Source organism: Myotis brandtii, unplaced genomic scaffold (genome assembly GCF_000412655.1).
Source record: "Myotis brandtii unplaced genomic scaffold, ASM41265v1 scaffold536, whole genome shotgun sequence".
NCBI classification, from domain to species: Eukaryota; Metazoa; Chordata; class Mammalia; order Chiroptera; family Vespertilionidae; genus Myotis; species Myotis brandtii.
The window spans coordinates 1246387-1261707 of NW_005369967.1; the positions used below are offsets into that span (position 1 = coordinate 1246387).

A 15321-nucleotide genomic window follows, 5' to 3' on the forward strand; every position below is an offset into this window, starting at 1 on the left:
CACAGTGGCTGCACCAGTCTGCATTCCCACCAGCAGTGCAGGAGGGTTCCTTTTTCTCCACATCCTTGCCAGCACTTGCCGTTTGTTGATTTGTTGATGATAGCCATTCTGACAGGTGTGAGATGGTGTCTCATTGTTATTTTGTCACTCTCAGATGATTAGGACTTTGAGCATGTTTTTATATGTCTCTGGGCCTTCTTTATGTCCTCTTTCAAAAAGTGTCTACTTAGATCCTTTGCCCATTTTTTGATTGGGTTGTTTATCTTCCTTTTGTTAAGTTGTATGAGTTCTCTGTGAATTTTGGAGATTAAACCCTTATCGGAAATATCATTGGCAAGTATGTTCTCCCATGCAGTGGACTTTCTTGTTGTTTTGTTGATGGTTTCTTGTGGTGTGCAGAAGCTTTTTATTTTGATGTAGTCCCATTTGTTAATTTTCCCCTTAGTCTCCATTGCCCTAGGAGCTGTGTCTGTAAAGATATTCTTATGACATATGTCTGCTATTTTGCTGCCTATGGAGTCTTGTAGGATTTTTATGGTTTCCCATCTTACATTTAAGTTCTTTAGCCATTTTGAGTTTGTTTTTGTGTATGGTGTAAGTTGGTGATCTAGTTTCATTTTTTTGCATGTATGTGACCAAATTTCCCAACATCATTTATTGAAGAGACTTCTTGACTCCATTGTATGTTCTTGCCTCCTTTGTCAAATATTAATTGAGCATAATGGCTTGGGTCGATTTCTGGGCTCTCTGTTCTGTTCCATTGGTCTATATGTCTGTTCTTGTGCCAGAACCAGGCAGTTTTGAGAACCGTGGCTTGGTAATATGGCTTGATATCCGGTATTGTGATCCCTCTAACTTTGTTCTTCTTTCTCAAGATTGCTGTGGTATTCGGGGTCTTTTTTTTATTCCAGATGAATTTTTGGAAAGTTTGTTCTAGATCTTTGAAATATGCCATTGGTATTTTAATGGGGATTGCATTGAATCTGTAAATTGCTTTGGGTAGTATGGACATTTTAATGATGTTGATCCTACCAATACGTGAACATGGTTTGTTCTTCCATTTGTTTATATCTTCCTCTATCTCTTTTTTCAATGTCCTGTAGTTTTTTAAGTACAGGTCTTTTACATCCTTAGTTAAGTTTATTCCTAGGTATCTTAGTTTTTCTTTATTCATATAATTCATATGGATACCAAGAGCAGATCATTTTTGCATCTTGATGAATTCAATTTAATGATATTCAATTAAAAGCACTTTTTAGTATTTGCATATGACTTATTTATTGGCAGACATTTAAAAAATTATGGATCCAAAGTTGTTTGAAAACTTAACATTGAGTATGTAAAAGTAATTGCACTATGAGGCACTAAATATTGAGGGTCAGCCCAACTGCCACTTTGAAATATTTTTTAAATAGACCTCAGTTTTTATATTTATAATATCATGGTATTAAATTAAGTAACCTCTAAAGTTCCTTGTAGGCCTATAAATCTGTTTCTTTGAAATAAGTTTCTATACTGACTGAATAAATATTATTACCATTCTGTTTAGCCCTTCTCTCTGATGTTATATTAATATCCAGTTAATATAAAATAATTTACATTTATTTATCCAGCCTTTACATTCCATGTTACTACATAAAGTTAAGGATTATCAACTGAAAATGCTCTAACTTTAGTCAAGATTTTTCTCATTTAGGTCAAGCTTAATTCTGTTAAATGAAATAATGATTTATATTGGTATCCACTAGAGTTTGTGCAAGCTATAAGAAAATAGGAAAGTGAGAAGTATAGAAATACAAGGAATAATTAAATTAAGAATACTAGCTTTCATTTTAATTAAAAAGTTTTGATTCCTTTAAACTTCTTTTTGATAGTTTGGGGCCTGTTTGTGCAAAAGCAGCTCAACAGAAATAAGCTATGCCATCATTATTTCAGCAACAGAATTTATTAGATAGAGCCATGATTTAAATCCATATAATTGCCCTAGCTCAGTGGTTCTCAACCTGTGGGTCGTGACCCCTTTGGGGGTCGAACGACCCTTTCACAGGGGTTGCCTAAGACCATTGGAAAACACATATATAATTACATATTGTTTTTGTGATTAATCACTATGCTTTAATTATGTTCAATTTGTAACAATGAAATTGGGGGTCACCGCAACATGAGGTACTGTACTAAAGGGTCGCGGCATTAGGAAGGTTGAGAACCACTGCCCTAGCTGGTTTGGCTCAGTGGCTAGAGCAGGGGTCCTCAAACTTTTTAAACAGGGGGCCAGTTCACTGTCCCTCAGACAGTTGGAGGGCCGGACTATAGTTTAAAAAAAAACTATGAACAAATTCCTATGCACACTGCACATATCTTATTTTGAAGTAAAAAAACAAAACGGGAACAAATACAATATTTGTATTTGCACGCGGCCTGCGGGCCGTAGTTTGAGGACCCCTGGGCTAGAGTGTCGGCCTGCAGACTGAAGGGTCCCAGGTTCGAATCAGGTTAGGGGTACGTGGCAGTTCCGGATGTGTAGGAGGCAGCCAGTCAATGATTCTCTCTCATCATTGATGTTTCTATCTTCTCTCTCCCCTGATTCTCTATCATCATTGATATATCTATCTCTCCCCTCTCCCAAATCAATAAAATATATATTTTTAAAAAAAAACACCCAAGAAAACAAGGGCAAGAATGGTCAACATTTTAAATAAATAAATAAATAAATAAATAAATAAATCCATATAATTAACTGGCCATGTCTCATCTCATTCATGACTTTAATAAAGAGCATATCCCAAATTAAATTATTCTCTGGATCATTATTTTTTAAAATGATATATATTCTAAAATTGGCCATGCCAAAACTTCAGGATTAAAGACAAATCCTAAAAAAGTATTTTCTTACTTACAGAAGTTGGTTCAAATTTTCAAGTTGAAAGTAAAATTCTTTTTAATGTCCTCCTCCAAATCATAACTACCAGAAACAATCTATAGCTTTACTAATATACACTGAGTGGTATTGGTTGGAAGATAGTTTCTAAGTAAAAAGTTTTTTTTCTATTATTGATGCCCATACTTTTTAAAAAGTGGCATAATAAAATCAGGTTAAAAATGTTTGTCTCTCAGGATAATTAGAAGTTAGATAATTCTAAAAATAAAAGAATTCAGGCCCTAAGGCAAACAAACAAACAGAAAAATTTGTTTAATCTACATAATCTAAATCAATAGAAAATATGGCAGGGGACAAGGATGGGAGTCTACATTAGTCATTTCATAGGTGAGAGTCTAAATTTTCTTAATTTCTAGTTCTCCAGAAACCTGAGTTCTCTTATCAAAAAAACAAACACACAAAATATAAACCTTTTCTCAAAAATTTTCAGCAAACATTTTGTAATAAAGAGAAATGTGAATGCATACACCCAGTGATATAGTCACTTACCTTTATGTGGCTTTTACAAGCCTAAACTTTCTTTGAAATTTCATATCTTTAAAAAATTAATATAAAGTTGGATTTCTATTCTAAAATCTATATGTTTGCTTCAATAAAAACATAACACAACTACTTATTATTGGCAAGAGGAATAATTTTTTACCTTGTTAGCAGTCAAAATGATTTTATAGTGAGCTCAGTTTTGAAAAATTAGACTAAAACAAAGCAAATCAACAACCCATATTGTATTCGCTTTCAGGCAGTGTCTTTTTTAAATGATATTTCTAGAATTCAAACTTTTATTAAAAAGCTGACTACAAACAGCAGTGATTTCACTGTTTTATAGGACACATACTGGTAATTAATCCCTAAGGATAGATTCTCCAGTAATTAATCCCTAAAGAAAGATTCCTAGAATGCTGCAAAAGAAGTAATACAGTGCAATATTTTCAGACTATTTTTAATAAATGTTTTGTTAAATATTCTAGCTGGAAGGCTGAATAGAATATTGAAATGGTTTTGATCCTCTGGTTTATATCTTTTACAATCTCAGTAAAATGCTTGTAGAAGGATTTCTTCAAGATAGAAAAATTATTAGTGATAACATTTCTTGTTTTGCAACTGACATTTTATTTTTCAGTATATGTAAATAATTAATAATTTCAGCCAACTCATAATCCTTACAGTTCTTTACATCTGATTATCAAAATTTCATTAATATTGCAATGATCCTATATGTAACAGAAACATTTGCAGTTTAACCTCTCAGTTACTGATAGAGAATGTTTAGCCTCAGAGAAATGTATGTATAAAATTAGCTAACATGTGAGGCTCTTACAGTTATCATGAAGACCAAATTAATTTATTTTATTCAAATGCTAATCTTTTGTGATTTCTCTTATTCTGTTCCATCATAGTTGATTATTAAGGGTTGACTAGAGTAAATGAGAGCATTGCATTTCAAAATCTATTCATTTAACTTTTCTCTACTTCTCAAATTTTTGTTTATGAGACAAATCTTTTTCAGATTCTCTTTGAAAATTTTTAGTATTTGGAATTATTACCTGTTTTAGGAGCCACAAAAATATTACATGACAACTCTGACTTTGATAACCACATTGGTTTTCTAAAGTCTTCCTCTTATGATAGTTTCAATTTACAAAATCCAATTTATATGCAGAAAATTGATCTCAAGCATTGACAAATGAGCTGTCTACTCCAAAAATCTATCTTTAAATTAGTATTATAGTCTTTTTTTTCATGTTTAGTGTTCAATGGTGACTATCTTTTCTCTCTTATAATTTATATAATAACAAAATTTATTTAAGATGGAGAGATAAAGAGATATATACATACATATAATCTAATAAGCATCAATTTTTGTCCTACCCATTTATTTCCAAGCCTATTAAGGAAATACAACCTTAAACTATAAATAGGAACTGTGGATGTTGTTCCTTGATTTGTCATTAATATTCTGTGTAACCTTGAATAAGATACCTTATGTTGCTAGACTTGATGTAATTTTAAGCTTTCTGGAAATTAAAAAATATATATATGTAGAAAATGGTATTCACTTGTTACTGAAAATTTGCTGAAAATCTTCACAGTTTTTGAAAGTTTTCAGAAAGCAGCATGAGGCACTAGACTATACTTTTATTGGAAACTGCAATAGTTTATCTTTGTAATCAAGATATAGTGAGTCTCCCTTTAAAAAGGGAAACAACTTTTGATATGAAAATGTTCTCTGAGGTCAAAGAAAATAGCACAAGAGAATTACTAGGAACGCATTGTCTACACAGAGGCCCTGTGTTATAGTGGGTAGTCATTCTACTTAGTTTTCATTGTTTCTAAATTTGAGAATTCTGTTTGACTAAGCATGAGAATTGGTGATTATTATTTGGGCATAAATTTAGTTAATGCTGAAGAATTAGTAAAAACTATTTATATTGACTAAAACCAGAAGTTGACATTAAAATTCTTATGTGCCAAGATGCTTTTTTTTTTTTTTCAAAATTAAAATTCAATTCTTAGTGTTTTTCCTAAGTAATCTCCATATACTATCTGAGATGTCCTAAAAAGGATAAAACAATCTGTAGTGTGCCAAATATAATTTTGTAGTGTGGTCAGGTTTCTTTTTTTCAGGGGATTTTAACACTCAGAACTTGACATCATGTTGATGCTTCTCTGCTGTCTCCTAATACAAGCAGAAGCATTCCAGCTAACTTGACCTGTGCAGTCTGAAGGGAGGCTATCATTCTACATATGTAGGAATCTACTTGATCGGAAGCTTCTTTCCCCTTCTCCCTCCCTTTTTTCATTTTTTTTTCTTTTTGTCTTCCTCTTTAAACAAAATATTTGTTGTTACAGCTCTACTAAAAAGCAAATGAATTTCTAGTTTATCCCTCATCTGATAAAACATTTTGTGTTAAGAACCTTCTTTTTCTCATTTATATAATGATATAAAACAAGTTTTTAAAATGGCAACTTTATTTTCCCCTATCTTACCTAGGAGGAAAATTCAACTGAAATACAGAAAGCTTTGAGGGAGTGACTATATCTGACATTGGTCTGGCATTAAAATTTTCTGGTTGGGCAGCACAATTGTTTAATTGGGAGTCTCAGTGACAGCTGAACAACCTCAATGCTTGGGTCAGCAAGCGGAGGATCTTCACTCTGTCACCTATTAAGAATGATGCTTGTCAGGACTGATCTTTCCACTTGGGGAACATTTATGTTTCTAATCATATCATTAATGTTTTCTGATATTACAATGGAATAGATACTAAAACACTGAAAGAAACAAAGTTCTCTGCATAGGTATATTTGTAATTCTTTGTTTTTCATAAACCAAATGCAAATGTAACACTACTCCAGATACTGCTTCATCAGAAATCCCCAAGATAACTGAAAGTAAGTGCACATTTCTTCATCAGGAATAGTGCCATAACAATGATTGCATTCTACTGACCAGCCTATTTGCAGAGCATGTCATATAGCCTCTGGGTTAGTTAACTCCTTGGCCTCCTAAGAGGTACCTCAAAGAGTCAATTGATGTTTTTGCATGTATTATTTACTAATGCGTAGAAAAATTTTTAAGTTCACTTTTTCTTTATTCTGTCTTTTTTACCCATCTTCCCTCATTGTAGCAAATTAGACGGCCGGATGAAAGCAAAGGAGTTGCTAGTAGAGTTGGATCCCTCAAAGTAAATATGTTTCTAACATTTTTTGGCAAGATTTTGTCTATAGCCTACACTTCTTCCTTTTTGGCGGGTGGTGGGAGGAAGGGAGCTTTTTCCATTTTTCACCATCCCATTTTTTTTATTTTAATATTTTTATTGGCTGTTGGGTCATATTTTTTGTTTGTTTCAGCTACACATAGAGCAACCAGCTGAAGGCAAGCTGACAAATAACTAGCTTTGAATGGCACTACAGACAAGAAAAAGGGCAACTGCCTCACTACAGGTGCCATAATTTGGGGTTCTAGAGTAAACCGTTCCTCTGACTGATGTCACTATGTGTTAAGTTCCTGTTACACAGAGAACTAATATTTATTTTCAGAATATTATCTTCCCTTTTTATGTTTTTTATAAAAAATAATTAAGTATTATTTTGGTGTTATTACCATTTATAGTTTATTCCAGAAAAATAATTATGAATTAATAACATATTTTATACATATATAAAAATCTTAAGAATTAGAAATGTTATATGATGCTGGTATAATGGGCTCACATATAGCTAACAGTATTTAAGCACTCAATCCCCTTTATTTTATTTTTTAAATTAAAAAATTGATATAACAATCAGCAGAAACAATATGCATCTAATGTTTGCCCATTTTTGTATGTGATTTGCTAATTTAAAACTTAAATATTTCTGATCTGATGGTCCCATTTACTAGCTGTTAAATATCTTGGGTACTTGATACTCTAACATTTAGTCACAATGAATAGGTAAACAAGTTATCACTCCTAAGAAACACAGACATAGTTAAAAGTTGCATTGATAATTTTTAATGCTGCCCCCATAAATGTAAGATAAAATTTGAATTTTTAAAATACACAGAGGAATCCCCCCCCCTCAAAATTAACAGCTTCTTATATCTCAATCCCATTTGTTCTTGCAACAGTAGTAACTGTTAAACTAATCAAAATGACAGATACTTCATTACACTGGGATGTTTCCAAAATTCAATAACTATGCAGCGGTTGCCAACCGGTGGTTGGCGGACCAATGGTGGTCCGTGAGGTCCGAAAGGTTGGTGACCGCTGGTTTAGATTCTAGAGGCCTAATATTAAGTTATTTCAAAATTTTACACACCTTCGATTTATTTCCATTTAATAATTTATTAAGCACTAATTTCTGCACTATTTCCTCTCCTTGCCTCTTCTGCCTTCTTAATTTTACTTTTTTTGTATTTGTTTATTTATTTGTGTGTGTGCCACTCGTGTGATTGCACATGGATGAAGGTGTATCTGTACGTTTGTGTCCTTAATTCCAGACAAATCATCCTCTTTGTTCTCTAACACTGCTATATACTGGGTATCATTTTTTTAAATGTTATTTCGCTAAGGATAATCAGAGGAGATAGGAAGTGTTGATTAAATTTCTATTTCAAAAATGAGGCAAGTTAAAATTATTCAGTCACAGATATATTAGTTTATGTATCCTGATAATTATCAGTAACATTCCTCACTGTCTACTGTGAGGTATCATATTTTACCTTTGTCTTTAAGGAAAGGTAAATCTATAATCATTTTGACTATGGATTATGACTCACACTCAAATGTGCATAGCAACATAACTTTGGAGAAGTTATTGATAGTGAAATAAAGATCAAATAGCATCTCTAACTGCAGCACCATCTGCTATAAACTGGATTGTATGTGTGAGTATGTGTGTGTTTAATTATCTCTATGTTCAGCTTTTGTGTGTATAGAACTTCAAGTTATAATTGTATGTTTGTTGTTTTTAAGTATACATACAGTATGATTATATATATACACACATGATTTATAAGAACAAAAGATAGATATTTGGGTTCAGTCAGTTTACTTTAATGTGGATGCAGCCTTAAATCAAAAAGTGTATTTGGGAAAGAAAGGCAAATTTCATAATTTTTAAATATTTTTACTCCATATTTCTACCAAATAGAAAAATCTTAATTGGATCTCTAGGGGATTAAAAGGGTAGTTACAGTATTTCTTTTCTCTAATGCTTTGGGGAGACAAGATGCAATAATTAAAATATTGGCTTCCCTAGTCACAGCTTTATTTAGCATGTATTCTTGTATTATACAAAGATCTTTGATGTGTTGAAATGTTTGCCAAAGGCAGTGAGAAATGTGCAATGCTATGATCATATTTTTAAAAGAAAAACTGAAAAGAGAACAAGTTGCTTTTTCAATTCATTTTTTGATGTTTACATGTAGCTCCATCAAAAGCTGGATGAGCTCAGAGATCACCTAGAAGGCAATGTGAAAGGATACTCTCTCAGAGTACATGTACGATTTTACTCGGTGATTTTTTTTCCCCTAAACTTCTGCTGACCGGTAATTCCAAATCTGATTGGTTTGTCCTCTCATCTCCATTTTTGTTTACTTTTTTTCTCTTTTCTCCCTCTTTTCTAGCTGCAGCTTCATGCTCATGTTTATGAAATACAGATTAAATTGGCAGAGCAGAGATCCCTTAAGCCACACTAGCTTTGAGGTTAATTTACTAACATTCTGGATTCATTACAAAATAAAAACTTCCTTTGCAAAATCTGTGTTTCTTATACAATTATATAATTTTCTGAGGATCTTTTCATGAGACTTCATTTGGAGCTTTTCTGTTGACTGTCTCTTCTGTCCCCTGTTAGATGTGTCAACAGGATTATAATTTATGGGCTGGATCCAAGTGATAGAGCCTTTATGATTCAATTTCAGTTGTCAAGGAAAATGATCTATGTTAGAGTATAGGTATTCTGGCAAGTAGACTTTTTTCTGAATTAATAGACTTTTCTCAACTCATATTCTTTAGGATTAACTGTAAGATTTTTTTGTTTAAAAATAAAATAGTAAGCATCTTTACCAGGAACACCATCATGTAACATCTTACTTGAGATAAAGGATAATAAGCTTAAGATAACACTTTGAAGGAGAACAATACCTTATAGCCACTCAATACTGTGCATATATTATATAATCAAAGGCAAAAATAGTATTTTGTGACCAGTAGTTCAGACTCAGAATACTTAGCTCTTCTACTGAATATATATTTCTAAGATAAATGGAAGTAAATCTCAAAAATGGCATATGATATAAATATGGCAGAAGAAAAGCTAAATTATTGTTGTACAGTAAAACCTCGATATAACAGATTAATTTAAGAGAGGGAGTGTTCATTATAGCTGAAAGTCCATTATATAATAAAGAAGGTTTTCTAAATGCATGTTAAAAACTTGACAAATTAGTTAGTTTACTTGTTTTTACTTATGTGGACATATTTGTGTAATTAAAATTAAGTATGTATGAAAAGTTTAATTTCACAGAAAACTTTTCTAAATGTATTCTGTAATTTTAATTTTAAACTGAGTAAGTTTAGTAAATGCATGCATTTATCAGTCATAGAAAGTAAACAAATGCACAAAGCTGGGTTGGGGACCCTATTCAGAATATGCCGGATGCTCAAGGCCAGTTAAGAGTGTGAAGGCCCTATTCAGAGCATGCTGGATGTCCAAGAAGGTTCAGCCCTTGGCAGAGAGGCGCGGATCCAACAGTTGGCGTAGTAAGGCAGGATCAAGACCTATGCCCCCAACATATGGTGCAGCAAGCACAGAATAAATGAGGAGCTGAGTTCCCAACAGTTAGTGCGGAAAGCAGGGTTGGAGGAGGAACTTGCTCTGACACTGGGGCATGGCTTAGCACAAGTCCTACCATCAGCAGGCATGCGTTAAAACTGCTGCAGAAAGTCTTGCCACAGGACAACAGAACCAAGTAGCACAAGCGCTGCGGTGTGGGCAAGTGCTAATCATTCTTTGAACATTGTTTATGAGTGTTGGCTCTTGGATTTAAATATGTAGACTATAGTTGTAGGTATGTAATATTTATTTATGTCAGTGAAATTACTACAGTGTTTTTCGATCATATGGCCTATTCACTAAAATTTGTTTTAAAAAAATAGCAGTGAATTAATAACAAAAATAAAAAAATAGTCTGTTAATTTAATTATAAGCAAATCTTGGGTAAAAGCATTTTAAAGTTATCAGTGTTAATATTCACATATGACATGTGGACTAGAAATTTTGTCCATTAAGTTGAGGTCTGCAAAAATCAAGGGTTTACTCTAAATAATTCTGGCTCTATTTAACCCTGACCTCCCATTCCTAAGGCTTTTTAAAAAGTGCCTATGAATCCTAGCCCTGACTTCTCTCAAGATTAGTGCTATACATTTAATTCATATTGCTATGATAGTTTTTGTTATACAGGGTAGAATGAAAAATAATAGTGATATAATAATTCTCAGCTTGTTTTTAATTAGATACCATATATAGTTATGTATATGTCTATATTAAGTTTTGATTACTGAAGTCCAAAATTGTTTTTACTAATATCAATAATTAAATTATAATAGCTAAACAGAGAAGGAAAGTATAGCTGTAATATTTATTTATGTCAGTGAAATTACTACAGTGTTTTTCGATCATATGGCCTATTCACTAAAATTTGTTTTAAAAAAATAGCAGTGAATTAATAACAAAAATAAAAAAATAGTCTGTTAATTTAATTATAAGCAAATCTTGGGTAAAAGCATTTTAAAGTTATCAGTGTTAATATTCACATATGACATGTGGACTAGAAATTTTGTCCATTAAGTTGAGGTCTGCAAAAATCAAGGGTTTACTCTAAATAATTCTGGCTCTATTTAACCCTGACCTCCCATTCCTAAGGCTTTTTAAAAAGTGCCTATGAATCCTAGCCCTGACTTCTCTCAAGATTAGTGCTATACATTTAATTCATATTGCTATGATAGTTTTTGTTATACAGGGTAGAATGAAAAATAATAGTGATATAATAATTCTCAGCTTGTTTTTAATTAGATACCATATATAGTTATGTATATGTCTATATTAAGTTTTGATTACTGAAGTCCAAAATTGTTTTTACTAATATCAATAATTAAATTATAATAGCTAAACAGAGAAGGAAAGTATAGCAAGTGTTTTCTACTTCTTCCTTTGGAGCCAGTCCTTCTTTTCTATTTATATTCTTATTGAAGTTAAAAGATCATCCACAATCGCCCTCAGAATGTGTTCCACTGTTTTAAAAATAAAATTAGCATGAACTCTATGTCTAAATCAGTCTAAAGATACCTGGATATTATTCTAAAAACCACTAAAGATATTCTGATTATATTAATTAATATATGTATTTAGTGTCATACTCTTCCCTAATAAATCATGAGAGCTGATATTCTTTTTCTTTCAATAAAACTAAGACTAGAAAATTGAGACTTGTTCACGTCAACTTGGTGGGGAGTTAGTGTTATGTTAGGGTTAAATGAAAAGTTCTGTACTTTGCAAATTAGTTTATCTCATGTCATTCTTCGATTTCTTTTTTCAACACCTATACTGCGTAGTATAGTACATAATGACCAGTCTCAGTATCTTCATCTTTTGTTTCATTTCATGGGGCCGCACTTGTTCTGTATACCTTTTTTTTTTCTGCAAAGATTGAATAGAGGTATATCATTCTGAGATTTCTGTTAACTAGAAGAGTAGGAAAAAAACTATCTAAAGGCAAATTATATCTTCTCTAGAGAGCTCAGCTAAGAAAAGATGCAAATAAAATGCTTAGCTGAATGTTCACTTTTTCTCCTTCACCTTTAATTTCTATTACCCCAGAATGCTGTAATATATGCCTTGTATATTTTTTTTTAAATATATTTTATTGATTTTTTTACAGAGAGGAAGGGAGAGAGATAGATAGTTAGAAACATCGATGGGAGAGAAACATCGATCAGCCGCCTCCTGCACATCTCCCACTGGGGATGTGCCCGCAACCCAGGTACATGCCCTTGACCGGAATCGAACCTGGGACCCTTCAGTCCGCAGGCCGACGCTCTATCCACTGAGCCAAACCGGTTTTGGCATGCCTTGTATATTTTAAAATGTTGCTTAAGAGCAGAATAAAGTTATTCTCAGGACCATAGGCTACATAAATGGGTTTTGTTTCTAAAATGGGGTAAATTGGCAGATAGTCACCATTCAGTTTCACACAAATTTATTATAGGTGATCACACACAAGAACAAGACAGTGGGTGCCATTTTATTCATTGAAACACTGCTAAATATTTCATTAAAAGGAAAGATTTAGAACCATCTTGCCACTTAAATATTTTATTTAATAATTGTAGAAGGTGAGGCATCATTCAGAAGTTTGGAATAAGGATTTCATTAAATCATTGATGCTTCTATTGGCATCATCTACACAATACATTATTTTTTAGAGAGAAAAGAACCTTGCATTCTTATTTATTATGGATAATCAATTATATAAAATTTAATATTCTATTAAAATATAATTTTTGAATATTAAATTTTATTTATATACTTCTTTATCCTACATTTACTCCTCTATAGCAAAAAGTAGGATGTAATAGATTCTTGAATTCTACATTAAGAATTTATCATCTTTTTCTGTCCATTGCACAAAGCTGAAATATTCTGAACCCTCAATGGGTTTTTAGTAGTTTTCATATTGATGATAATATCATTTTCTGCCTAATTTAACAACTGCAAAAATTACTACAAATTCTTAGACTGATAATGTGTTGAGAATAATGACAAGACTAAAACCACATAAAGTAAAAAGTTAATTTTCCATTTAACCAAATGCATGAAACTAGTAAGAAGAATACTAAAAGTAATGCACAAGATTGAAGAACAATGTAGATACTGTTGAAAATTTGAAAACATAAGTTATGAAAAGACAAACTAACACTTTGTTTAAGTAATATAAATCAAGATAAATTAACAAAATTGAAGTTAATTAGTTTTTAAAAATGGGATTCTGGAAAGATTAAATATTAAAATATTTAGAAGAAAAGTTAGATATATGCTCATGAAATAATGACAAGTAGAAAGGAAAGCAAGGAGAGGAGTAAAAATACCTCAAAGCCACAAATTTTGTATTTTCACTCAGTTATGTAATATGATAGTAACTTTTTATTCAGCTACAAATGTATACAGATAGATAACCAAATATGTTCATTTTTAAAGGCTTTAAAAAACAATAAAAGTGAAGATGACTTATGAAGACAGATTATTGGCACAAAGTGAACTAAAAATAAAACTGATATGAAGTAGGGGTAATATAAATAATGAATTAGATGGTATGGTTGTAGATTTTTTAAAATCAGTATTTTCATTTCAGCCTTACTCCTGAATTACCTCTTATATTTTTTGAATTTTATTTGGGCACTTTTTCACTTTTATATTCATCAAATTAATGCTATAACTCAGGAGTCATTAAACTATAGCCTTTGGGCCAAATCCTGTTTCTCTTTTGTGAGCCCACAAACTAGGGATGATTTTTGCATTTTTAAATGATGGAGGGAAATCAAAAGAATATCATTTTATGATATGTGAAAATTATATGAAATTCAAATTTCAGTGTCCAAAAATAAAGTTTTATTGAAACACAACCACACTCATTTATTTGTATATCATCTATGCTTGTTTTTGCACTACAACAACAGAGCTTAACAGTTGAGGTAAGAACCATATGAAATGTAAAACCAAAAATATTTACTATCTGAATGTTTATAGTAAACATTTGCCAAGAACTGCTATAACTGGTTAGTGTATCAAGATGACATTGAAAAGAAAGATGACATTGACAAAGAAATGATTATAGTAGAGGCTGTGTGAAATTATCTACATTTTAAAGCTTGAGAAAAGGAGAGCTGCTCATTTTTCTAGGGATGGTTTCAGATTATTATTGCATTTTTATTCTTCCTTTTTTTCCCGCTAGCTACTCTCTTTTTATATGCCACATATATTCTCTCTCTCTCTCCCTCCCTCTCTCTCTCTCTCTCTCTCTCTCTCTCTCACACACACACACACACACACACACACACACACACACAACACACACACACAGAGTAAAACTTACTATGGAATTAACATTAAACCCTTCAAATATAGACATATCATATGAAAAAAGTATAGATTATACATTCCTCCTCTTTAGGGGACCACTTAATGTATAAAGATAAATTCCATTCTTGCTCTCTTAAACTTTTTTTAAAATGTATTTTTAAAGTATTTTTGCAGTATACATTGCATTTCTTTTGTTTATCACTTCATTGCCTCTTAATAATTTTTCCCTTGAAAATCATGATCAACTTTTAATTTCTACTGGATTTCCAATTGGACCTCACCTAAAATCATACCTTATATAAAAAGTACCATACAAATGGGAAAGACTCTGACAGTAACAAGTAATACATCATCTCTTATTATACAGCACTTAAAAGTTTAAAAGGTATCTGCATTGAATCAGCCAACTCTTTCTGAGGTGAGGAGAAACAGCTAGAACACTACTCCTTTGGTAAATAAACATTCAGTAGCTTTTTTTTTTCTGTGTATTATAAATATTTTTTTAAATTTTTTTCTTTATTGATTAAGGTATTACATATGTGTCCTTATCCCCCCATTGCCAGTAGCTTTTAAATGAATAAACATCAGTTTGTATACTCTACTTTCTTTAGGCAAATTTCTATGTCTTTTGGGTTTTGTATGTAGAATGTTATGTAAGCCTTTAAGTCTTCCTTTTTTGACATTTTTGGCATTTATTCATTGATAATATGCATTTAATTTATAATAATTATGTAACATTCTGAGTACTTTGAAAGATG

At 31.8% G+C, this 15321-nt stretch overlaps 1 protein-coding gene across 13 annotated transcripts in view; it reads left to right on the forward strand.

Moving 5' to 3' along the window:
- GPHN (gephyrin) overlaps nucleotides 1-15321 on the forward strand; it is a 445634-nt gene that overhangs the window by 298178 nt on the left and 132135 nt on the right. For 8 of the 13 annotated variants that reach the window (XM_014549124.1, XM_005877907.2, XM_005877909.2 and 5 more), the window contains one exon: nucleotides 6568-6624. The exons of the other annotated variants lie outside the window; for them this stretch is intronic. In XM_014549124.1, the coding sequence (XP_014404610.1) occupies nucleotides 6568-6624 (57 nt within the window). The remainder of the gene's footprint in view (nucleotides 1-6567; nucleotides 6625-15321) is intronic. 13 annotated transcript variants of the gene reach the window in all.